Below are 26169 nucleotides of genomic sequence, written 5' to 3' on the forward strand. Positions count from 1 at the left end.
TTCCTTTTCTGAGGGAAAAGGCAACTTGATTAAATGAGATAAGCACTGGTTTCTGTTACTAACATGCATCATTAGAAACAAAAGCAGCAAGTCCCTTACTGTCTTCATATCACTTTGTACTGTTCCAACACAAATAGTCACGACCTGGGAATCCCATCTGTGTTCCACAGGTATGAAACTGGTTTAGCAGCTCTCACCACAGCTGCAAATATTGTGACAACCTTCATTTCCCAATGACTTCGTCTGACAATGGGAACCAGTGTAACTTCAGCAGCTCCAGACTGGCACCTACTAACAGTACTTACGGAGGTGTGCAAGCTGATGTAGCTCTGAGAGAGACCAGTACCTGGCCCTGTCTGAAAAAACAGCCTTGTGCTTACAGCATGCCTTAGCATGACAGCTTTTAATTCTCAGGCTACTGGATCTTTTAGGATGGGATGGTCTCCACATGTCCTGCTGAAGCTGTTCCACCAAACAAAGCAGAACTGAAAAATTAATTCAGTGAAAGGGAAAGAAAGGCAGAAGGAGGTTTTGTAACACAGTGATCAAGATGGGACAGATGGTTCTGATGCCTACAGCAAAAGCACGGTCACTCTAAGTATACAATTTGTTCAGTAGCTCAGGCACAGGACACAGCCCTTAAAGCATGAAAGGTGTACAGTGTTCTGTATCTGTGTATCTCCAAGTGTGATAATGAAAAAAGATCCTTTTCTTCTCTCTACCTTCAATCTAACTTATGAGCAGTACACCCTTTCTTAAATTTTTTGGAAATGCAACACTATTTCTGATTCACCTGTCTTTGGGCAACCCGGTCTGTGAGAAGCAGTTCAGTTTTTCCAGGGTGGAGAAGTGAGAAGCAGCTGGAACCTGGCTGCTGACAACAATTTGGTGCAAGAACGACATTACTGGCAGCAGTTTCTTGTCCCCCTGTCTCAGGGGAACAGTGCTGCTGCTGACTGATGCTGTTTTACCTAACACTTCATGATCTCCTTTAAACCTTTGCAGAAAGCATCCTTTGAGCAAGCCTGAGACGGGGCAAGCAACTATTGGGCTTTCTCCAGAGGAGAAAGGGTCTGAAATTTAGTGAGCTCAAATCTTCCCATTGGACACTGCCCCTGCCCAGCCTGTGCCATAGGTGAGGAGGAGCAGAGTGAAAGGCTGTGCCAGCTGGCCTCTGTCTCAGGAAACATGGGAGAGAATGCAAGGGCAGCTGCTTCCTAGTCAGCTCCAGACACCAGACAGACACTGAACACTTATGAGCAGCAACTGAGGAGCAGCAACAGCACACTGCCAATCCATAGAAACACAAGAGCATTCCTGGCACAGAAACATACATTCCTGGACTTTTATGTGTAGGGCCTAGAGGAGAGATTTATGGAATGAAGTGACTAAAACTTTACTTATATTAATTGAAAAGCATGCAAAAAATGAAAACAGTTTGTATTAGTACCCAGGCCACTTTGTTCAAAGTACAGGTAGTCTTGACTGTGTTCAGCTCTCACAAACATATAACAGCAAATGGAAGAATCCAAGGGACACCTTGGTGGCTACATAATTTGGTCTCTTGAAGCCTAGTACTTGGCTGTCACCACAGAATGACATGAGACAATCATGACTGTATATTCCCACTAAGATCAGTTTTGACTTACACATAAAAATAAAAATACAAGGACATATATAAAAATTAGATTTTCTAAATAAGAAATTACAGCACACTTGCAGTGCCGAAAGTTTTTTCACCAAAAACTCAACTAAGTCAGCAGAACTGATTTGCATGAAGAATTCCCACCAGAAAGGCCAAAGCCAATCTTTTAATTCCAAATAGATATCTAGTATCACTTTCTGGGTTATGTAATTACAAGCATTTAAGACTTAAAATGTCAATTCCACATTGCAATTTTTAAGTCTGTACAGATCCTCTGCTAAATATTTTTAGAGGCAATAGTTAACCTGTTTGTTACAGCAGCAACTACTGCATTCCATTTGCATTCAGAGAAATGAAGATGCCCAGAACTAATGCATTTTACAAGACTTGCTCATGAACAAAACTGAGTAGCTTAAACAGCAAAATTTCAAAATGGTGCTGTTCTAAAACCCAATTATTTGCAGAAACAGGCACTAAAAATATGACATTCCATTCTCCTATTCAAATTAAATCCATATTTTCCATTAAGAGATTGGGTCCCTTTAATATTTGAAAAACCTTTCAGCTGAATAAATGTTCTGCCAAATGAAACGTTCTGTCACACAAAGTATTAATAACAGTAACACATAAACATCCTCCACAAGTTTACAGCTGTTAGTTAGCTGCACACTGGAAACATTAGCCTATCTTGACTTTCTGTGCAAGGCAGATTTTGAGGCACATTGTATGTAAGTTCATAGGATAAAATTTAAGTGCAATCTTAGTTTTATGTTTTAGTGTCCCTCATGACACCTTGTATCTGCTCTGATGCCCTGTGGTGGCACCATGGAAGAAAGGATTTATCATTGGCCACTAGACAGAAACAAATGCCAGAACTTGTTCACATCAGGCTCGGTCACTTGGGCCAGTTCATTTTAGCATCTTTAACAGAAAATTTAGGCTCAGTATTTTTAACTCAGCTTTGATGTTTCACTGCTTGTAAGAAATTAGGTTATAAATAAAGTTTTTATCTGTTTGTGGAAAGCTGTACATTAGATACTGAGGTGAATGAAATTATCACTTCTCTGGAAGGCTGATTTCCAAAAAGCCACTTTGTTTGGTAACACAGGAGAGGGAGGGAATGAGAGCTAAGAAAGGCAACTTCAAAGGTATTCTGTTAATAGGTACAAAGTAAAGTGGCACATGACTCATCAAAAAGGCATTCCAGAGTTAGGTATTTTTCCCCATCACATTTCCTTCAAGACCTTCTAGAGGTTTCTTTAGTATTCTGTCCTTACAGTTCTAGGGGAAAAAAAATAATTTGCTTTTTCATCTTTTGCTTTTATGATCCACTCAGTAAATGTGATAATACAGCCAAAGGTTTGGTACCCAACAGACTGGGATGCAGACTGGATGAGTGGATGAGGGACAGCTGCATTTCCATTTCTTCCCTGAGGATGTAAAGTCTTAAGACTCCACCCTCCCTTCCAGGAAAGGTGATCCTGTCTTCAGAGGGGCACACAATGGGAAATCTTTAAATGGGATTACATGAGCCTAATACCTACCTTCCACTGTCCACATGTGCAAACTAGAACAAAAGCCCAAACTGAAGTTTTTCTCTTCGTTAAGAATGCAGAGGCAAAATAGTCACACTGGCAGACCACTGGTCACTTCCCATTTCTCCTATCAGCATTAAATTGCTCCGTACCCAGAAGTGTGGAAACCCCCTCCAGCAACACCAGTAGCAGGCTCAGCAATATTGAAAGTCAAAAAGGGTATGTGAAAAAGAGAAGGCAGCATCTTAATCTTGAAGTTTGGACAGTTTAGAGAAATTAAAAATGCCACAATATACGCACTGAATTTTAGTTAGGATAAAAAACAACCAAAAGCAACAGGCTAAAAGTTACAGCATCAATATCACAAATGAGACAGCAGTGATACTATTTACAGTTATGTCCCAGCTCATCTATTTTATTTATTCATTGAAATTTGTTAAAGATATCCCATCATATCTGTGCTCCCTGCATAAATGCACAGCGCAACAGTTTGGATATTTGCATTTGGATTAAGAAAGTCACTGTTTAATGTATAACTGAAATGATTAATCTTTAAACAGTGCATTTCACTGTGAAGTTATTATTAAAGGCAACTTAAAAACATCACATGCAAAAATGACAATAGAAGAGCTGGTACTTACAGGTGATTAGGGTTTCTTTTCAAGAATTTAGCACTTTAAACTCATTTATTTTCTTGTGTGTTTGTTCCCTTAAATCACCCCAAACTTTAGATTACTTAGTAGACTTTTTTCTTGGATTATACAGAGTGATGTCATTCATATTGTTCACGTTAAAGTATATAGCTACAGAGGAATCATTCATCAAGGAAAAGATGAAGAAATTTTCCATGGTAAGAATATGGAATAGTAAGCACATCTTTCTTCACTTAGGCATTTTTAAATACCAGGAGGTGATCTGTAAAGTGAGAGACAGTCAACCTGCACTCTTCTCTCTATATCACAGCTGTTATGCTACTTCTCACTCTTAGCAAGAGGGGAATTATCAAAGGAACATGAAGAATGTACGTGGAAGGGCAGTGACACACCAAGTGCAAGACCGCCTTCCCTGTCTGGCCCTGCCTGCAGTATTTACACCTGCTCAATATGCAGTGGTCACACCAAGCAGGAGAACCAGAAGATTCTATCACTGGAAGGAGCAAGAGTCTCGTCTTTAACTCAGATATAAAAGTTCATTATTGAGAACAATTAGACCCTGAAATGTGATCAGCCTCATCATAAAGCGGGAAGCAGTCAGATATGTCCTTTCTTGCAAATCTTCAGATGCATAAAATATGTAGCTACTGCAAAGGTAATCCCAGCCACTTCTGGGCAGTAAGTTACTCTGTTAAAGTTGAGCATACCTTTAAATGCTAAGCATATGTGTGAACCTTACCACAACCAGGATTTTGATCCTTATTAGACCTCAAATGTTTAAGAAAAAAAATTAATAAATTTTTGGTAATTTGAAAAAATTCCACAAAAAGAAGTTATAAAACCTAAAGTAAAAGAATCAGAAGAGCCAACAAAAACAATGGCAGGAAAACGAATGCTAAGTAAATCTAGACTTATTAATGGAATGGATCACTGCTGATGGGACACCAATTAGACAATGGCTTACACTGCACAAAGGCCTTGAGTGGTTAAGCAAGGAAGAAAACACAGAAATTATGGTAGCCTTTGACGTAAAGTTTTACAAATAATTGATTTATGTAGGCACAAAGTGCCAACCAGGTCACAAAAAAAAATTCTGAAACTTGTCCTCCGGCACACTTATGACTGTAATGAACCACTTCCTTTTGACCTTTTGTGCCTACAGAGGACTTTCCTAAACTTTAGCCCTTTGCCAGTTATGTTCATTGCAGATGTAAAATTAGATCCTTCTGCAGATTTACTACTCAAAGTCCTTCTGCTTTAACACAAAACAGAGAAGCTTCTCAAATCAGGTAATTTTTACACAGGTGTTCAGAGGAACTTACTGAAAGAAATCAGATTGTAAGAGTAGTAGCAGCATCAATTAAAATCAGCTGACACAGACTATTAGATATTTCTACTGTAAAACCTTTGTTATCTGTTGGACTGGTATTTGCTAAATACATGCTTTTCACAGGATGACTTGGGGGGTATTCAGCTAAAATGCATCGATTATTGAAGGGAGGCAAATTAACTGTAAAAAAATTCCAGCAAAATCTCTTTGAAAAGCTGTTAATGTCCCAAGTTATCTAGAGGAGATACCTTATATCTGGCAGTAGAGATGGTCTCTATACTGAAACAAACCCATGTCAGCATAGTTATTCAGTCTGGCTAAGCAACAAAGCTTTGGAAACCATGCATCTTACATTCTCGCTAGGAGAGCTCTTGCAGGTAAACAAAGGATTCCACAAACCACTAAATCATGAATTCTAAAATCATTAATCAGTTAGGGCTGCAGATGGGCATTGCCTGATCAATCTGCCCTGTGATGGTCAGGGACGCTCATTATTCAGGGCAGAAACTGCTGGAAGAGAAAACAAGGAGTTTGTTCCTTCTGTGCATCAGTAAAAGACAATCAGATGCTCCACTCTGAACGAGATTTTCCCCACTGTCCAGACAGACATACCTCTCAGACTTCCTTTGTACGTCTGGTAGAGAGAATGCTCTTTCAGCCTTAGGACTGTGCTCCTTCAAGCACAGCCAGGCATAAGTAAAAGAAAGACATCCTTTCTTCAGCTCCTTTCCCAGGTCACACAACCCAAGAAAGAAGATGTGTTCCCAACTACAGCATCAAGGCTAGGAAAGGCATTTCATTCATTACAAACACTGCTAGCAGCACTCTCCATGAGTCCTGGTTTGTTGGACAGATTTCTTTCTCTCCCAGAAAAAGAAACCTCGTCACCTTATTTTACTGCCCTTACTAAGACACTTTGAATCTAGTCAGGCAGTGGTTATAAGATTATATAGAAAAAAGATATTTTTGAATCTGCATGGAGTAAATAGGTACATTTTTTAAGGATAAAGGTGATGGAGATTAAGACTGGTGCCACATTTAAACTGAATCACTGATGCTATATAAAAATTCTAGGAAACAATAATTGAGCTAGTCACATTAAAATCTCCTAGGGGATAATATAATTTCCTATGATTTATAAATTGTATTTCATCAAAGCTTGATTTGAGTTTTTACCAACATATATGATAGCAAAAGCTAAAAATAGGATTATTCTCTTGCTTGAACACAGTTTCTCTGAAAATGAGATCTTGGATTGGTTTGATTCAAAGGATTTTACATTCTTTTTCAGGGAAGAAGGAAAATTTGAGAAACGTGTGAGAAACCATTTGGTCATTTTAATAAAGGAGACATTACTGGTGCTGATAAAGAAATTGGATCCTCCTATAATTTTTTGCAGATGTAGACCCTACCAGCTGAAGATGTAATATGCCTGTTGAAGCAGTGAAAAGTTGCCCTTGTTGAAGTTTTGTCCCAGCAAATGTGCAGAATGAGAAGCAGCAATGCTTTCCTCTGTATTTATTCCCCAAACAGAAAATATGAAAATTAATTATTTTAAGAAGAAATTGATACATGCCCCAGTACTCCAAGGAGTCTCAGTTGCATGTATCCTGCTCTCATATTACACAAATGGTTGATAGAAAAGTTGAAGCAAGTTGAAAGTTTTTAAAGGACTGATGCTTACTTTTTTGTTTGGATAAAAACTAGTCAAAGTTGAACGTCCTCACATGATCTCATCAAGAATCTGATTTTGATTTTAGAAATTATAAATAGTCTGAGACTTTGTAAAATCTGGAAATGAAATGCTAGATACACTTAGATCAACTTTTGACTGAATTACTATTTCAAAAGCAGTGCAGTGGTACTTACCACATTGCAAAGAGTTATCCTCTTCTATTGTCCTGTTATAGGTCCAATCCTCCTTTCTCCAGCGTATAACACCACTATCCTGGCAGTCCTTAGATTGTGTTATATTTGCCTTGTCCCACATTCTGAACAGGTAGAGCTCCCCAGTCATACCCTGGTGAGGTGTTGCAGCTGTACCTTGCAACTTTGAACAGCCAAGTAAGAACTGGCCTTTTCCAGGCAAATTAACTTTCCCATTTAGTTTCTTGTGTAATTTTTCTGTTCCATTTATGAATACCTTCACCTCCTCATTGTCACTTTTCCACTGGATACATATTTGGTTCCAAGTGTTTTTACGAAGTCTTACTGTTGTGCTTATTTGTTCTCCAAACAACCATATCTTCAATTTACCACGATCTCCTGTAAGTCCAAGGTCATACTTATTTGCAGAGAGATTGGTGTGAAGAGTTTTTTCAGCGTATACGTATGCTGTCCATGGACTGTTTGAGGAATACAGCTTGAGGTGCACACAGACAAGGAATTCTCTCAAGGGACGCAGAGAAATTCTTGATGACATACTCCAAGGATCTTCACATGCAGTCTTAAAGACAGCTTTGTATCGCCCTAGGAAATCCTCCTCATCTAAATAAAGAAAAGATTTGTAAAACCTTTAGGTCTTAAAAAAGATCCTTTATATAAAAGTTATTTTTCCATGTAGTACTGTTTCTACGCATTTTCCTAGGAATTTTCAAAACAACATATTAAGAAACGATCTTGTAACCTACTCCTTTAGATTTATTTTTGTGGTAGGAAAGTGACACATTTGGAGGCAGTCAATAAATCCTACCTGCTCATGAAAACTTTGAAGTAAAACTTATGCACAAGAACAAGGATGACCATGTAGAATCACAGAATCATTTAGGCTGGAAAAGACCTCCAAGATCATCAAGTCCAACTGTCAATCCAGCACTGCCAAGTTCACCATTAAACCATGTCCCCAAGTGCCACATCTACACATCTTTTAAGCACCTCCAAGGATGGTGACTCAACACCTTCCCTCTGCACCATGGTTCAATGTTTAGCAACCCTTTCCACGAAGAAATGTTTCCTAGTATCCAATCTAAACCTCCTCTGGTGCAACTTGAGGTCATTTCCTCTTGTCCTATTGCTGGTTACTTCAGAGAAGAGACAGACCCTCATTTGGCTATAACCTCCCTTAAGGTAGGGAGCAATAGAGTCTCCTTTTCTCCAAGCTAAACAACCCCAGGTCCCTCAGTTGCTCCTCATAGGATTTGTACTCAAGACTCTTCACCAACTCCATTGCCCTTCTCTGGACATTCTCCAGCACCTCAATGCCTTTCTTGAAATGAGGGGCCCAAAACTGAACACAGGATTTGAGATGTGGCCTCACCAGTGCTGAGTACAGGGGGACAATCACTGCCCTGGTCCTGCTGGCCACACGATTGCTGACACAGGCCAGGATGCCATTGGCCTTCTTGGCCACCTGGGCACACGCTGGCTCATGTTCAGCAGCTGTTGACTAACACCTCCAGATCCTTTCCTGTAATGCAGTTTTTCAGCTACCCTTCCCCAGGCCTGTAGTGCTACATGAGGTTGCAGTGACCCAAGCACAGGACCTGGCACTTGGCCTTGTTGAACCTTGTTGCAGGGTGCTTTTTGTTTTATTAGTAGGTTTATTGTTTGATTTGTAATTTGGTAGTTTCTTTATGCTGTTTCTTTTTTGTTCCCGCCTTTTCCCAGATTTTTCGTCAGTTAGTTGCTAGTTTGTATTTCCCCAAACTTTATCAGTTTACTGAAACTGTTCTCCTCCCTTGGAATTTTTATTGGTTTATACCTTGTGGTTCCCGCCTGGTTTTTTACTCCCAATTCTCCTGATTTGTTAAATATTGTACCCTCCCCTGAGACCTGCCTCCACATATAAGTTCTTGTCTGCCCCTTGTTCCTGGTCCCAAGGATGAAGAGGGGAAGTTTTACCATCAAATAAAGTTACCCTGGGACCCATGTGCTGCCCTGTTTTATAACGCCCCGACACTGGCACCTGGGATTCAACAGAGCTCGAGGGGGAAGCTGCCGCCCTCCCGCTCCTGTCATCAGCTAGCTGGGAGGAAGAGGAGCAGCAGAACCTCAAACAACTGAGGCTTTATTCTGCTCCTCATCCCTGTATTGCAGCTCAGGGGGCTGGGTATTCTGAGACTAAAGCAAAGAAAGCATGAAGTACACCTGCCTTTTCCTCACCTTTTGTCACCAAGTTTCCCCCTCAATCCAATAAAGGCTAGAGATTCTCCTTCACCCTTTTGTTGTGAATGTATTTATAGAAACATTTTTAGTTTTTATGGCAGTAGCCAGATTAAATTTTGCTTGCGTTTTGGCCCTTCTGATTTTCTCCCTGCCTAACTTTAACGCATCCTTGTAGTCCTCCTGAGTTTCCTGCCCCTTCTTCCAAAGGTCATGAACTCTTCTTTCCTGAGTTCCAGCCAAAGCTATCTGTTCATCCAGGCTGGTCATCTTCCCCACTGGCTCATCTTTCAGCAGGGGATGAGCTGCTTCTCCCCGTTTGAGAATTCCTTCTTGAAGAAGAACATCCAGCCTTCCTGGACTCCTTTGCCCTTCAGGGCTGCTTCCCAAAGGACTCTGTCAACCAATCCCCTAAACATGCCAAAGACTCCCTTCCAGAAGTCCAAGGTGGCAGTTCTGCAGAGTCCCCTCAAGTCTCCAAAAATCGAAACCTAATAATTTTGTAATTGCTGAGGCCTCCAACCATCACATAATCCACCAACCTTCTCTGTTCATAAACTACAGGTCCAGCAGGCACCTTGCCTATAAAACAAGTAGTTCCAGACAATGACCCAAACACTGAAACTTGATTGTAACTGTTCAGTTCTTGTAGGTGACTAATTTCTTCCATTGTCCCAGTAAAGGAAAGGACAGACTTTTGTGGTTGTAGATGTGAACTCTTTGGAGCTGATTCTTATTTTGTGGAAATACGCACACTTGAATCACATAACCATTATCATGGCTGCTTGCTTTATGGTGCACACAGCAGGAACAAAATAAGAAAAAGTTCATTTGGAACATGAAATGGAACAAAAGAAAAATGAAACAGCCTGTCAGATGTTCAGCCAGTGCAAGAGAACACACTACTGACACCTTTAAGGAAGTAATCATTTATCAATATATGCAGAGCTTTTCTGTACGCTCCAGAGGATGTATGGGATTAATCATGATTGGTGAGGGATGGAAAGCAGAAAAAGATTGTCCAACACAGGAAAAAACCTTTTTCATTAGCTCCTCTGTAAGAAGAAAAACTTCCAGGCCACTTGGATCAGGGTTTTTTTTTGCAGGGTAGGTTATGTTCATAGTCCTAGTTAGCTGTCAAGATCACAGCCAGTTCTTCTGTAATGTTCTCAGGCAACCAGAGCACCAGCTTTCATCAGGCCAGTTCTGACAACTTTTCTGTCTTTTGATCTCCAGGCTCTCAAATTAATTTTTCAATAGCAACAAGGGAAAACAAGGAGAAAGTTCTTAAGTTCCAAGTGCAACTTGATAGGTACAAGCTATCAGAAATGTTTGAAACAGAAAATATATCAATCCAGTTTCATGGAAAGTTTCATTGATACCTATTCCTGTTGCTTCCTATAGATTCGAGAGTTTCTCTGTGATGCTAACTAGCATTAGCTTGCAGGCATTTTTCACAACCTGGAATTGTTCCTGAAGTTCAACATATGTGACAAAAGTGCCATGCAAGGCCATAGACCAAACAAAAACTCTCTGGGTACAGGCTAAAATTGGGTGAAAATTCTAACTATCAGACAGTGGATTTTGAACGGTGAGGTAATACTTAGATTGGTTCTAAATGGCAAAGGAATAGAAAGACATACCTGACCCAACAGCAAGCCTCTCCTGCCTAACCCTGCAGCATGAATTCACTCACTCAGTTTGGCCACTTGTCAGTCTGAAAGCAAAATCTGGGATACCCAGCTAAGAATACTTCAGTATGGAAAACTAATTTTTAAAACTACTTAAAAGTTGGATGAGGAAGACTGGATGGGAGGGGAAAGTGTCACAGAATATGAGATTTTTCAAAATAGGGGCTCAAATATACCTACCTTTTTAAGTAAAATTAAAACAGATGTCCATCTGACAGCATGGACAGGTCATAAGGAAACCGATTTTATAAAGGAAATAGCCAGCTAGTTACATGCCGATACTGGTGACACAGTCTTTCCAAATAAAAAAAATTGCTCAAGTCTTTCATTATTAAGTAGAAATTGACTGGTAAGGGAAGTTTCCTGACACAGCTTCAAAACTTGAAGTTTCTGTTAACTATCCAAATTGACAGACTGGAATTCCGTTCCTTAGCAAAAATACTAATCAAAACTTGAAGTATCATCAGCAGGCTTGGTTTTGGAAGTGAATGAATTCTGAGAGAGGCTTGATTTCATGTTAAGCATTAAAGCAGTGTTGATGTGCCAATAGTGGATTAAAGGGCTGCTAATTTCTATTACATTATTTATGGGAATGGTGACTTCAAAGTTGTCAAGGGAGCCAGAGTAGACACAAACTTGTAGATGAAAACAGTTGTAAGACAGATAGACAACAGAAATTAAGCAAAATGAGGCCAATCTGCTGATGATTCTTCCAGTCTGCTTCACATAATCCAAAAAGACTGCTGTTGATCAATATGCAAGGCTTAAAGAATTAATTTTAACTAAGAAAAGTGTTTACATAGAAAGGTCTACTCTTCTGTAAACTGGAAAGATGGCCCACTTTGCTCTAAACAGTCATAAAAAAAACTGCCAAAAAGAGATGCCAAAATTAAAAGAATAGATACCAATACTATCTGAATTGCTGCTAGAAAGGATGGAAATTTTAATACGCTTTATCTACCCAAAGAATGCTGAAAAAGCAAAAAGGAAATTGGAATCATAATACGAAAATGCACTTTGTTGTTCCAAGTGAGTGCAGTACAGCATTATGTTAGAAATTAATTATCTGTATTATCTTGACTAAGTCTCCTTGACATGTGGGTGGATGCATTGTAAGCAGATGACATTACAGTAAAGCCTTTAGAAGATCTGTTAATCATCACTTACTTTCTCTAGCAATAGTGTTTGTGGGCTGTGACCCACCCCTGACCATGGAACCGAGGAGCTGGAACTGCCTGTGCTCTAACAGAGGCATTCCTGAAGTCTCCTTGCATGCAGACAATGCAATGAATTCAGAAAAGTAGCCATGAACACATCTTTACAGCACAGAAAAAGAAGCATAATGGAAAGAATATTTCAAACAGCTCCAGAGTAAGAAAAATCCAGAGTAAAGAAAATATAAATATCGATAATATTTTAAAAAAAATCAAAAACAAATATAACACAATTTGGATGAAGGAAACTCCATTCAGTAGTAATCATGGGCTGACTATTCAATGTCTTCTGCTGTGTTTGGGCACATAAGCCTTGTCAGAAATGAAAATTTTTTCTTCTTACTATACTTATCTCTAAGAGATGCAAAACCTGGGGGTTTTGCCCTCACTTAAGCTAAAAGCATGTATTTAATAAGCATGTTCTCTTAAGCCCTAATAGAAATCCTGTAACATATGCACATAATTCCAGATGTTTAAAATGAATTTTCTGAGAATGACAACATAAACCAAAAATGCATCTCTTTCTTTTTTCTAAACATTTTCAGACAGTGATAATTGTCATCTTTACAAGAGATAGCCATTAGGTATTAAGATTTATGTAGGTGTTAAGAATTAGACCTATGGGAGCAGATTCTCTCAGTACATAAGCACCAGTGTTATTTTCCTTATATTACTAATATAAGGAAATACTAAACCACTAAACCACTGTATCAGTATACAGCTGAGCATTAATATAGTCAGGTATTCTCTTGAATAAAAATAGTCACAAGTTTACATGTCTGCTCAATCTGTGTTTTAACTAGTAACAATAGTCATTAACCTCCTTGCAAGTGTTTGCCACCTGTGACAAATTTGGTTCACTACAGTCCATTAAAATGACGTCAAAAGACTCTTGTATACTCAACTATTCCATCTGGAGCTCATAACCATTTTTTATAAAAAAGCCAAAAACTCTAAACTTTCTATGTGTGGGTCACTTGATTCTGTTGAATATTTTAAAAATCTGAAGCTAAGAACTGTTTCCCCAAAATCAATTTCATCCCTCCTTTTCATTCACAGTTCTATTTGTTTAGCTGGGGATAAATAACATCACCTTATCCAGCATCCTGAGCATCAAAAAGAACATAGGAAGTTCTTCTCTCTTCATATTTTTTGGAGAACACAAACATACTTTGACACCTCAGGTGAGGCGAGAACTGAGTAGAGATGCTGCTGACACTACTAACTGCTGACAGCCTAAAACCAAAATACCCAAACAAAATAGGGAGAAAACATAAACACACTCTTGTGTCAGTTTAGCTTTCCTTGATGATTTATGACAGTTTTAAGTGATACAAAGGTGGGAAATGATTGCTTGCTTCCTCAGAACTTTAGATACTTTAAATTTCCCCTGGAAAAACTCTTCTACAACATCTGTCCATCTGCTAAGCAGCTTTGTCCTTTTTACTATTTAAAGTACAAGAGGTTAACACCTCTCCATCTTAGCAGCAGGTTAATCACCTGAATCTCAGATTCTGTCTCAATAGAAACATTTTGTAAAAGTTGCTGTATCTGGAGAATTAGAGTCAAAACTAGTCTAATCTGTAACCCATGAAACCTCATTGGTTGTACAACATTGTTAATCAGGCATGCTTAAATTGAAAAAATCAGGCAGTAAATCAGAACTGCAAGTTCTGACCTAGAGTAAAATAACATGCCATGACACAGAAAGAAGGTTCTGAACCTAGCCATTAAGTACACAGCAAAAAAACACTCAGTGTTTTTTAATACACTAAGCACATTATTAACATGATAAATGCACTACACACTGTTGACATAAGGAAGCTGTATGAATGACAAGCACTGTTATCCTTATCAGCTGAGGTCCAGAGCAGTAACAGACTAACCATCAGTTTACAGAAAAAACTGAAATTTTTTAGCCATGAAAAAACACAAATTATTTTACCTCACTTTATTCTACTTTACCTTACACAAAAGCATCACCACGTCAGTTTTCCACAAGGACCTTATGAGTTTATTTTTCATTTACTATTACATAAGGAGTATAAACTGCCAAGTTCAAAGACTTCATTTCTGTTATATGTTTTGGGCCTTACTACCTTTTCCTTAGCCATATTCAGATCCACAACCAAGATCAATGCAGGAGATGTTCCACACTCACACACGCCCTAAATACAGCAAAGCTCAAAGTATCTTGCGGTGTTTTTATAAGAGCAGTATAAAAGATTTAACAACATGTTCTGAAAATAGTAACACCTCCAGCTCAAAAAAACCCCAGCAATAAAATAATTTATCTTGTTATTACAAATTGTGTTTTGGTTTTCTCCTCATCCACAGCCTAGAAGAAGTTACTACCAATGATTTTTTATGAAAACATACAAAGCATCCAAAATGCTAAGCACCAACTGTTTCATTTCTTGTTAGTGACAGTTTTTCCTCTTGTTTTCAAGAGGCAAAACACTTGCCTGGTTGAACATATTCAAAAGTTCTATTCATCAAGACTAATGGTATTTATTTAGAATACCAACACTAGACAAATCAGGAAAAAATCCTCTTACCTTTGCTTGCTGTAGCCAAGAACAACTGAAGTAAAAGGACTGCTTGAACAATCCTGAATCTCAAGAAAATGTCCTGTATTCTGCCAACACAGCAGTGCTGTTTTCCCCAGGCAACCATTCTAGAAGAAACAGATAAATAAATAAACCACAATGACTAGAAAATGTGTAGATGTACAAACATTATGACAAAATATATTTCCAAGATGAGCATAAATCTTCTCAACCCTGTTATACTATTGAGTACATATTGCACAGAAATGCACAGATACTCTGTATACTGTCAAGACACTAAGAGAGAAAGAGATGTTTACTGAAAGGAAAAAATACCTCAAAACCAAAGAAAACCCATCCAAGCTCTAAGTCTTCTCCAAAGACTACAAACACATCAGAGCATGGCTATGACTCCTTGCACAAATAAGACTTTCAGCATTTGAAAAACAAATGAACAAACCCCTCCAAAAGATTCACACAACAACATAAAACCCAAACAAAAGCTGACAGAGCAATCATAGAAAGGTTGTCCAAAAGCTTTAATAATCTCAGTAAGTATGTAAGAAAGCATTTCTGCAGTCCACTACCCACACATCCTCTCACGTGACGCTAACAGCCACAAATGACGGTGGGCAGCAAGTTCATGAACAATATCATGAAAACCTGGTTTGACCACCTTTCTGCTATAAGAGATACGGTTCTATGAAATATTTTTTTAAAGATGTTTTTTAAAAAAAGGTCCATCTGAATATTTTGCATGCTGAAAGAAACATTCAGGTGCTTTTTCTTATACAAAAAAAGTTTAGCTACATATTGGCAAGTGATTCTGTAGCTGATTATTGAAACTTGCAAAGCAGTAAACTTTACATATTGAGTGTCTTCCATGTATCAGCTTCATGGTGGATCAGGGCATTCTGCCCAACACCAGAAGTTTAACTTGGCCATCACAAGCTGGGTGCATGTGCAAGGGCATTGGTTAGCACTCACCCTGCTCACAAACTGCACTGTTCTTCTGCTCGTGCTGTGTCAGGCTACAGTAGCTTCCCTTCTTTTCGGGCATTGCTAAATGGTGAATTCTTTCAGGAGTTTTAAATTTTTTTTGAGATTCGGGCTAAAATGTAATGTTTTTGCAGGATTCACACAAATGTAAATATTTATTAATTTACAATGGTTACTATGCTCTGAACTCTGCCAGAGAAGTGCCACAGGAATAAACTAAGAAACAGTGAAGGTGCTAAGTAATTGAAACTTTAAAAATTGATTAAACATACATGCAAATAAATTATAACCATGTAACAACACCATAGAAACCTAAATAAAGGCTTTTTAAAAATAAAGAGCACTGCAACATTGTTGCCAGTGTTTTCAAGAATTATGCAACATGCAATACTTCTAAGAAATAAAAAAAAAAGCTGACAAATCATATGCTAAAACAATGGTCATACCTAATATACACATTTCTATGCAGAAACAGATCAAAACCAAACAAAAACAAGTAAAAAAGGCCAGAAATGTCAATGTTGGGCTAGCTTTCTAAAGATCCACAGGAAACATGTTCAAACATGTCCTCAACTTGCTTCTCTGAATGCCTAAAAATTGTGTATTAATAAAGTTGTTCCATCAGCACCCTAAGTAGCAGAATTAAATGAATTATCCTAAGAACCTGATAATGAAAATTGTTGTGCTTAAATATATCTGATGACTTCAACGACTGTGCATTTACAATGTACTTTCTTAGGGTTAAAAGAAATGCTCATCCAAAAACTGTTTCCTTTCTTTGCTTACTTACATTTCACAGTCTAGTCTCAAATTAGGTCATTTCCAAGCAAAACCAAGCTGCATATCTGTTCTTCAATTTTATGGGGAAATCTTTTGTACACTAAACCATCCATCCATAGTGATGTATTTAGACAATAAAACAAACACAACTTCCACCATCCCTCTTCTCTACTACCTAGACACCAAGAGTTGAAATATGAATGGGATGGAACCCAGAAATACTCAGTGGCATCCACAAGTGTAGCCACTGATGCTGGTAAGAAATGAGGCAAGCTACTTGCTTTGTGTCACATATGATACTGATTGAGAACACTCCTACATTCCCTGCTTTTTGTTTTTTCCTCAAAAAACTTTTCCTTTTTGTTTTAAGCCTCATTCCTGCAAACAGATACACGTGAAATGAGCTGACTAGGACAGAGTTTACTCCTGAACCACCGAGCATGCCTCCCTTCTGTTTAGTTTGGCAGAGCTCATTAGACAATGATGTTAGTGTCCCACCCCCAGAAATAAAAACTGCATTACAAAAGCCTAAATTTGAGTACAGGAGCCAAGAAATTCCTGGTACTGACTCCAGCCCTGTCTGAGCACTCTGTAGCCCTGAGGAGTTTGAATGGACCTTCCTCTAACTCTGGCATTTCAGAGGGAGCTTTGCTAATATTTGTCCAGTGTTTAAACAAAAGGCTGCAATAAATACTTTCTGTGCATTTAGGGTTTTGTCTCATCTGGGGTTTTTTGACACTGTACATACTTCAAGAGATGGGCCTGGCAAAGACAAGTAGGGACAGAGTCAGAGCTTCTTGCTGACTGAACACAGTCACATCAAGAACTCCAAAACTATTCAAAGCTATGAAGGAAAATTAATGATCCCAGGCAAAGCAATAAAATCCAGATAACAGGAATATAAAGTGAAATACTAACATGGTCAGCTCAACTGACTTTTTGTAAGACTTTGAACAGCTACACTAGTTCAAGACTTGTTCCAATGTTCAGATAAAATATACAATGAAAAGAGTTGGGAAAATAACATTTGTGTTCCTTTATTTCTGCAACAAAGTTGTTTAGACACTACCAAAGAAAAATATGCTATTTTTGGTACATTTTTTAAGAAAAAAATCAAGATATAAAATGCAATTTCACCATATCTATTCAAATAAAGATCATACAATATGAAACATATGGTCATTACATTCTTCTTAAACTTATTTTAGCCCTTTTCTGTATTAGAATCCTAAATCTTTATTCTTAATGATCCTGAACAGTAATGCTATTGCAGATATATAGTTGTGAACATTACAGAATTAGGCATAGGGGATTCTTTTCATCTGTTATTAATTGCTCTTGTGTTCAAATGAACATTTGTACTCTTCCTCATAATAGATGAATACAGTGTGACTCAGGGAGCCCAGCATAATTATGCATAGTTTTTGCAGCAGGATGAAAAATTTTCACGTGTATATCAAGCAAATCTAATTAAGTACAACAGTTACTGAGCCACCCAAGTGTGGGAAAGAATTCTGTGCACAGACTTCAGGTAAAGATGTAACCAGCTGGCTTCACTTTCTCAGTTACATCTAACTGAGGGTTAGATGGGTTTTATTTACAAAGAGCTAAGTGTCTGAAATGACAATATAAAACATTTCTTTATGGTCAGCAGAAAAAATGAAAATTCAGAAAATAGAAATTAAAGGCTCAGGCATAAATCCATTATGCCCTGATTGCTCTCCATGAAGAGTGTCTTATTTTGACCAATGACATCCTTGTACCCAGGTCCTACAACATTTCACACCATCTTATTAATTTGAAAGTCAAACTATATTTGAGAGCTTTTTTCTTAAAACAGATGAACAAACATATTTTAAAAAATTGGAAATTTTTTTGTTTGTCTGTTGTGTTATACATGTTGCAGTTTTGCATTGATATCACACTCTGCAAATTACAGAGGTTAGTGGAAAGAAAGACAGGAAGATGATATAAAGAAGGAGTTTGTATTCCTATCATTAATAATAATTAGCTCATGCCCTGCTATTTCACTTTACTACTTTCCAAGTGTGCACCCATAGGTGACAAATCAAGACATTTAGCACTTACCTTCAGCAACTGCTTGCCTTCCAGTACAGCAGATATATTTTCATAGGATTAAAGCCAAAGAAAGTGCAAAATATAAATACAGCAGTTGTGTTCTGTAACATGTTTTGTTACATCACTTTTGAAAAAATTTCACATCCAAATTTCACAATTCCTGTTGAAAATACATATTTACTGGCAATATTTGACATTTAATAAACTATTAGTTCTTTTGTGCTAAGTTTTAGCCAGAGCAGGTTGTCACTGCCAATGCACAAACAGCTGGTTACAGAAACTTTGGTTGTAAATCATGGCCCAAAGCAATCATTCATTTACTTCCAATCATGCTGCCTACTGCTGCACCTCAAACTGCTTTGTTTAAGCCACACTCATTTCATCCATAGTCTTTGGGTCTCATTCAACCTTCTGTATTCATCCCCTCTTAAGATTTTGGATTTTAATAAAAATATTTCCCAAATTTATAAAAGCTACAGCTTAGGAGGAGAATAATAATTAATGGTAAGCTTCTGGCTGCTCTCATATGATATTCTGCCTTAATCAAGTCTATACCAGGTGACAAAAGGCTAAAACAAGAAAGAGAAACATATCAAACTGCCTAGGTATGAAAACCTCTTGATGTCTTTCCTTTCAGAATGTATAACTGTAGACTTCTTCCATCAACTCCTTTTTTCCAGACTGGAACCAAAATGCAGTGATATTTTTAAATTTTGGCTGAAGCAACTTAGATGTAATAGGGAGGACACTTATGTTGGAAACTATTGTGTCACAGTAAATCTTGGCACATAGGGAATTTACTGACTTAACAGCAGAAGTAGCACCATTGAGTTCAAAATGTTGTTCCATGGGGTTTCTTATGCGTTTTTTCAGAAGACAGTAATAGGATTATTACTGTCTGATAACAATTTGCTTTTCATTAATTTTCTCTAGTGTTAATCATGTCTGTAAAAACTGTATTCTATATCGCCACTGTGTTCATTTAGTCACTTTATGTAAAACACCAGCTTTTCTAAGACTGTAATGTTAATGTGTTCAAGGACCTTCCCCCTGACATAAATCATTACTGTTTTCAAAGATATTAAATATTTTACTTAATAAGTTGGCTTACAGAGAGCAACGAGCCACTTAAGCACAGACATCAGTCATCTGCAAAACCCATAGTTAGTTGATTGAGTTCTTCAGAGAACTGGAGGATGAACTCTGAGAAATCCATTCCTTTGTTTAGCCTTTCAACTCAAGTTAGAGTAACTTTTTAATATATTTTATTTTATAAATGCCCAGCTGTGCAAGCCAAGGTCTACCTTCAGTTCAACTCACATATCTCCCCTTATGTTCATGTAAAAGTGCAAACTTAATCCCTTAGGCCTGTGTAAGTGGATTCAGGAGTGGAACATGCTATTGGATGGCTCTCTATTGTGGACCTCAGGGCCAAAAAAACCTGCACTTTTGGTACTTAATTATCCTATACAGCAAATTGTGATCTGTACAGTGCAAAAATAGGACAGGGGGCAATTACAAGCAAGTTTTGTTCCCTCTTACCCAGACTGGAAATGTTTCACCTCCTCATATCTAATTGTCACCTGGGAGATAAGCAAGAGACCTTTCTCTAGCTCTTATAAAAGTTTTACACTATCCAGGAAATCCTTGTCTGCATGGTGTATTCCCTCAAGAGCACAGTTTTACTCACACCCTCTATTAATTCTAGAGCAAACTAAAAAGCCCTTCTCTGACAATGCCTGAGCATGTTTCCTCTTAAAAGAGTTTACAAAGTACTGATGAAGCACAACAAACAGAGATGCAATAAAAGTAGTTATGTTTGCTACTAGTCTGATTATTTCAACTTCAGACAGGGTGTTTGGGTGTTTACATTTTCCCTAATACTTTGGGATATGGAAGTATATAGATTTAATGGAGGGGGGAAACAATAAGAAGTGTTCTGCAGAGTAGAAGACCACACAAAGGTTGACACATCAGAAAAGATTAAAAGAACACTACACATGCAGCTTGAGCCATATAAAAGCATGAGAAAGGGCATACAGAGATATAAGCATTAAAAAGTAAACAAAAAGTTTTCAAAAACCTTTGTATTCAGCTACAGGACTTGATTTAATGCAGAGAGAAAGAGAGAAGGACAAAGACTTTTCTAAACCTCAAATACTCATATCAGTAAACAATGTAAGGAGGCTGTGAAGAGTCAGTGAAGGGTCAGGTGAGCACCAGGCATGCCAAAAAGAAGACTGTCCAGCTCATGCTTTCAATTTTCCTACTTCACAAAAAAAAAAAAAAAAAAAGAGTTCTGAAAGTTTCATTTTACTGTAAGTGAAGGAAAATAAAAAGTAAATAGTTGTTTCTGCTCAGTTTACACTTTTCTTCCCCACTCTCTTTTCCAAGCTCTCTTGGCTTGAATAGCAACACCCTAAATAAGAAATTATACTGTGATTTCATCCTAAGCTTCACTTTATGGACTTAACAGGTCTCTTGGATCTTGCACTTGGAGCCATTAAAATTCCTCTGCAAGCTAAGAAGCACAGTATTTGGTAGAGGCTTTGGTTGAAAGAGGGGGGTGGGGGCAGTTTATAGCAGTCTCTCAGACTCTTTTCAGTCAAGAGCCCAATGACCAAAACTAATCATTTGCACCACAGAGATAAAACCCATCAGTTTGGAAGGATGGCTGCACTGAAGCAAGCATCTTCTAAAGTCCCACTAAAACTCTGATACAGAATATGGCACCACTACCCTACAAAGCCTAAGGAAATACAGTCATGTTGGCACTTCAGGCTCCACATCAGGTAAATATTTAGGGAACCTCTATTAAGACATTCTAGGAAACAGGGTTATGCCAGAACAGCATTCTGGGCCTCCTTTAGCACTTCTCCTCCTCAGGGTAAGTGTCTGCAGAGGAACAGGAGATGTACTGTTGCCTCTGTTAGACTACTACAACTGAAAAAAGTTAGTCCACAGCAAACATTCATAAACACTTGAAAGTCATCACATAGGTGAGTAGATGACTTGAAAGAAGCTCCAGAAAAGTTTCTTTAAATCTGAACCATTCCTGTGTGCACCCACACAAATGTATCAGCTCAAAAAATTTACTTTGTACAACTACACTCCACGTGGCTTTTTTCACCACCATCACCTCTACAAAAAAGTCATTTGCCTTTTCAGAAATAAGACAAAATCACCACATTGCTGACTTGCCAAACCATAGATGAGGGTGAAAATAGAAAGCATTTTTAATCCAACTTATATGAACACATGAATAAATAATGGATGAACAAAATCACTTCAGAACATGAAGCCCATCAGAAACCCATTCAGTCAGCTTATGTCCATAATTAATTTGGTGCAAAAGAAACAAAGGTATTCAAAGTCTGCATGGGAACTTAGAACTTAAACAGGGAATTTGGCAGAATTCACAAACAGGCATGCCCAAATGCCTAATAAATCCAGGCAGAGAGGCACAGTCCTTTTTTCTCTAAAGAAACGGACTTACTAAGAGAATATTTTGACCACTAAAAGTATCAGTAAAAGAAAAGTTTTGTGATGTGTCCACAATAACATTTCCATAACTATCAAAATCACATTACTCTTTTTGTCTTTCTAATTCTACCATTTCTAAAAAAGTGTCACATCTTGTCAAACATGACAACTTCCGGCAAACCTTCTGATGGATCTCTTAGACCATAACTCCTCAATGATTCCTTTAAGGAACACCGTAAATGAGAAAATAGTGCTTAATTTGTGGGGAATTGTTCTTTTTTGGTAACTAAGGCATCACTTGAGGTACTCATGCAAATTTCACTAAACAGAAATACTGTGATAAATCTTAGTAATTTTCTAAAAATTCTACAGATTGAAAAAGTATTTTAAGTATATTGAGGAACTTTATAAAGTATTTCTTTTCTATCTGCTGTCTCATCTAGTATGACTGACATTATACAGTTTTCTTTTAAAATAAACAAAAATAAGCTCATCATGTTACTAACTACACTTTTTCTATGAACTGTTAAGAACACTGTATTGAAGCAGCCAGCAGAAGAGGACCTAGAGCAGAACAAAATAATCACATTTTTATAAGGCACTAGCTGAAAAGTAACTGTTGTGAAAAGTAGCTGTTGTGCCAGACAGTACTTATATTTCTGTATCACAGAACTCATCAATAGAAGAAAGACTGAAAATTCTGATCTGGGACTTGCACTGCCAGACACACTTCTAAAATCCTGTATCAGTTCCACTTCACAACACCTGCAATAAAACTGTCCTGATGTAGGTAGCACTCACAGGTTGAATACCTGTGGCATACAAACTATTCCGTTCACACCTGAAGACAAATCTGTGTGACTCATGCAGAGAGGAGTTTGATATGGATTTTTTTTTGTCTTTGATTTAATGTCAGCTACAAAAGACCCTTTCTCCATCCTGAACAACAATAAATTTCAAAGGTATTTTTTCACAAAAGGAATGCAAGACTCCCAGGTAACTGAGTCCTATTAATTACCATATAGTTATACAAGACTATCTTTTTCATAGAGCAATTATAGAGGCTTTCCCAACTGTAACTCCACCAGGAATTTATGACTGGAAAGAGTAAGACCCTCATAATCATGAACATCTGTCTAACAAACAAAACTGTCAATTCCATTCATCTTCACAAGCTGAGTAGCACCTACCAACAAATTAATATTCTCTAAATCCTTGCCTCTGGAAAAGAGCAAAGCTTTTAAGTGAACCTACAAAACCACTAGTAGACTTACCATTTATCATAAAGCTAACATTTCAGGCCAAATAACATGACTTATTCATGCTAATTTTTACATTGGAGTCTATGAGATTACTTGTATGAGCTACCCTTACTTTGGCCTTCAAATAATCTAATCTAATATTCAACTGAAAACATAAAACTCAAGTGTCGTGGTCAGTTTTAAAGCTAAAGTGCATTTGCCAAGGCAATATGTTACATATTAAGAACTAAAAATTGCTCAAATTTAACAAGAGTTATTCTCTCATGAACTCCCAAACTTTCTCAATCTGCCAGCACTCTATGGTTACTAATGGAAGACCTGACTAAGAGCACTCACAGCACAAAAACTGTAAACGGAGTAATTAGCTTGAAAATGGGAATCTAGTTCTTTATCTCTCTCCAGCTGGCCCTAATCTGAGCCAATTTCTGTTGATGTATTAGAAACAGAAGTTTAACATTAAATTTGGAAGGCACTGAAGAAAAAAGAATGTGTTAACAAACACCATTTGATCTACAGAATTACCTTAAGACACTAAAGTAATATTAATAAAGATACCAATAACACTAGCTCACTTGGTACCATAGTAGAAATGACATAACATTATTTTGCAACGTAAGTAGAAAATTTTGTGGCCCCAATTTGTATCTGAGCAAATTTTGTTTACGTGCAATTTCTTTCCTGCATCTTCTTTCACAACATTCCACTTCAGAGATTTGTCCTCATCATTAAATTATAAGTGTGCTTCCTCAGTGAAGACAAGTACTTGGAGATCCTCCTAAGCAAAGACATGGGTTTTTTGTTCTTTAGTTTAATTTAATAAACACACCGCTGGTCACCTAGCAGAGGAACAAATTTTGCTTGTTTCCCCCATGGAAACAGTTACAGAAGTCTGCTTTCCACTTGGGAATACTCTTAAGGTCAAAAGCTTGAGAACAGGAATATCAGCTTGTGCAGTCCTAGTAATGATGTACTCTGTTAGCCTATGCAAGCAACAGGGAGGAACGTGTTCTGAGTAGGCACACATAACACCAGATTTACTTTGTCAGTACAAATGACAGAACTAAAGACACAACTTATTTGCTTTGAGATTGGTATCTCTTAGATCTGGAGGTTGTAAACTCTATTTTGGCTCATGTTGAAGCCCATTCGAACACACCTTCAGCGTTACCCAAACTGATAGGGAGGTTGGCGCAGATGACCCACTGTGGTTCCTCCCAACCTTACCAATTCTGTGATTTCATGGAAGCCAAAACCAGCCTAGGCTTGTGCAATCACACATTTAATTTGTTGGATAAGCAGATCTTGAACTAGTTTACAAACATTTATTCCCTGTTTCCACATAAATCAATTCAAGAAAATAATACAGTAAACAACAGAGTTCAGTACTGTTACAAATACTATCCATGAATGGTGAAACCAATATATTTCCAAAGCAAAAATAAATTCAGTCAAGAAAGGATGCTTCCAGGACACTTAGCCAGTGAGCATGACAAAAAAACCTCAGACAACGCCCCGCTCTGAATAATAATTGTTCACAAAAGGTGACTCTGAGGGCATCACTTTCAGCGATGCAGGTTTTCTGGCAGAATGCAGGCAAAAGAAGCAGGGAAAACTTTCAAGCTGGATATATTCTCTGCACCCGTTCCCACAGAAAACGGGTGTGAGAGCAAACCCCGACCCGGTCCAGCAATACTGTCCCAACGGGACACTACCCTGTCTCTTCGTCTACACCTCATCCAAACCCCACCAACTCCCCTAGAAAAATCAGTCACTTTTTAGGCCAATTTCAACACGTTACTAAATGACCGATTAAGCACTTGAAATAATGCTGGAAAGCTGAAAGGGAGCTTTCCGCCAGCAGCACCGAGAGCTGTACCTGGTGAGCAGCGCGGCGCCCTCAGGACGAAGCCCGGCCGCGCTGCCCGCAGCCCCTCACGGCGGCCTCGCCCCGCACCGGCCCGGCGCGAGTCCCAACGGGCCGGGCCCGCCCGCGGGACCTCCCCCTCAGCGCCCCGGGCCGCGCTGCCCCGGCCGGGCGAGACCCGCAGTACCACTCCAGGGGAGGATCCGTGACTAAGCGGGAGCCGCGGGACTCGCCGCGGAGGTCGGGGCTCCCCGACCTGAGCTCCTCCGCCCACCACCGCCGCCCCCGCGGGACCTCCCCGCCCTAACCTCGCTCGTCCCTCCGGGAAGAGTCGGCGGGAAAGCCCATCCCAAGGGAGCCGCGCACCTCCGCCTCCCCGCAGAGTCGCTCGCCTCCCCCCGGCTCAGGGCGACTCCCATTCCCGCAGCCGCCGCGGTGCCCGTCCCTCCCGGCCGCCTCTGCTCCCGCGAGCCCGCAGCAGCTCACCTGGCGCCGGGCGGCCGCCCGTCCCGTCCGTGCTGTCCCGTCCGTGCTGTGCTGTGCTGTCCCGTCCCGTCCCGTCCCGCCCGAAGCGGCGCGCCGCTCGCTCAGCACTGGGCACAGCAGGCGCGCCGGCAGCCCCGGCAGCTGGGACAGCCACTGGACGGGGGGCGGAGGCAGGCGAGGGAGGTGCTGCGAAAAGCCGAGGGAAGCCGGCGCGGCGGCGGCCGGCGGAGCCGCCCGGGAGCGGCCCCCGCCGCCCCTCGGCAAGGCGGGCTCGGCGGCCNCCGGCGCTGCGGCAGCGCCTGGGGCTGAGGCCGGCCCGGCGAGCGGCGGCGGCTGCGCTGGGACGGGGCTTGGGGACACTGGGTGGCTGCGCGCAACCAACTCGGGGGCAGGAGCTACCACTGCGAAAAACTGTTCCACTTTCCTTGGTGGGCAACGTGTTCAGGGTTAAACCGGCCTTCTCTCTTGTAAAGTTTACTTCGCCTTTAAAATAGACTT

The 26169-nt window shown here is 39.3% G+C and overlaps 1 protein-coding gene across 1 annotated transcript in view; it reads right to left on the bottom strand.

The window, feature by feature from the left end:
- The window catches only part of ADGRG2 (adhesion G protein-coupled receptor G2), a 58872-nt gene extending 33148 nt beyond the window's left edge, over window positions 1-25724 (bottom strand). The window contains exons 1-3 of the mRNA XM_041472499.1: window positions 25672-25724; window positions 14728-14846; window positions 7033-7650 (exon numbers count right to left, since the gene is read on the bottom strand). Coding sequence (XP_041328433.1) covers window positions 7033-7650; window positions 14728-14845 — 736 coding nt within the window. The 5' untranslated portion in view covers window position 14846; window positions 25672-25724. The remainder of the gene's footprint in view (window positions 1-7032; window positions 7651-14727; window positions 14847-25671) is intronic.
- Between the last annotated feature and the right edge of the window lie 445 nt (window positions 25725-26169).

This window comes from Pyrgilauda ruficollis, unplaced genomic scaffold (assembly GCF_017590135.1).
Source record: "Pyrgilauda ruficollis isolate IOZ18807 unplaced genomic scaffold, ASM1759013v1 scaffold29, whole genome shotgun sequence".
In the NCBI taxonomy this organism is placed as follows: domain Eukaryota; kingdom Metazoa; phylum Chordata; class Aves; order Passeriformes; family Passeridae; genus Pyrgilauda; species Pyrgilauda ruficollis.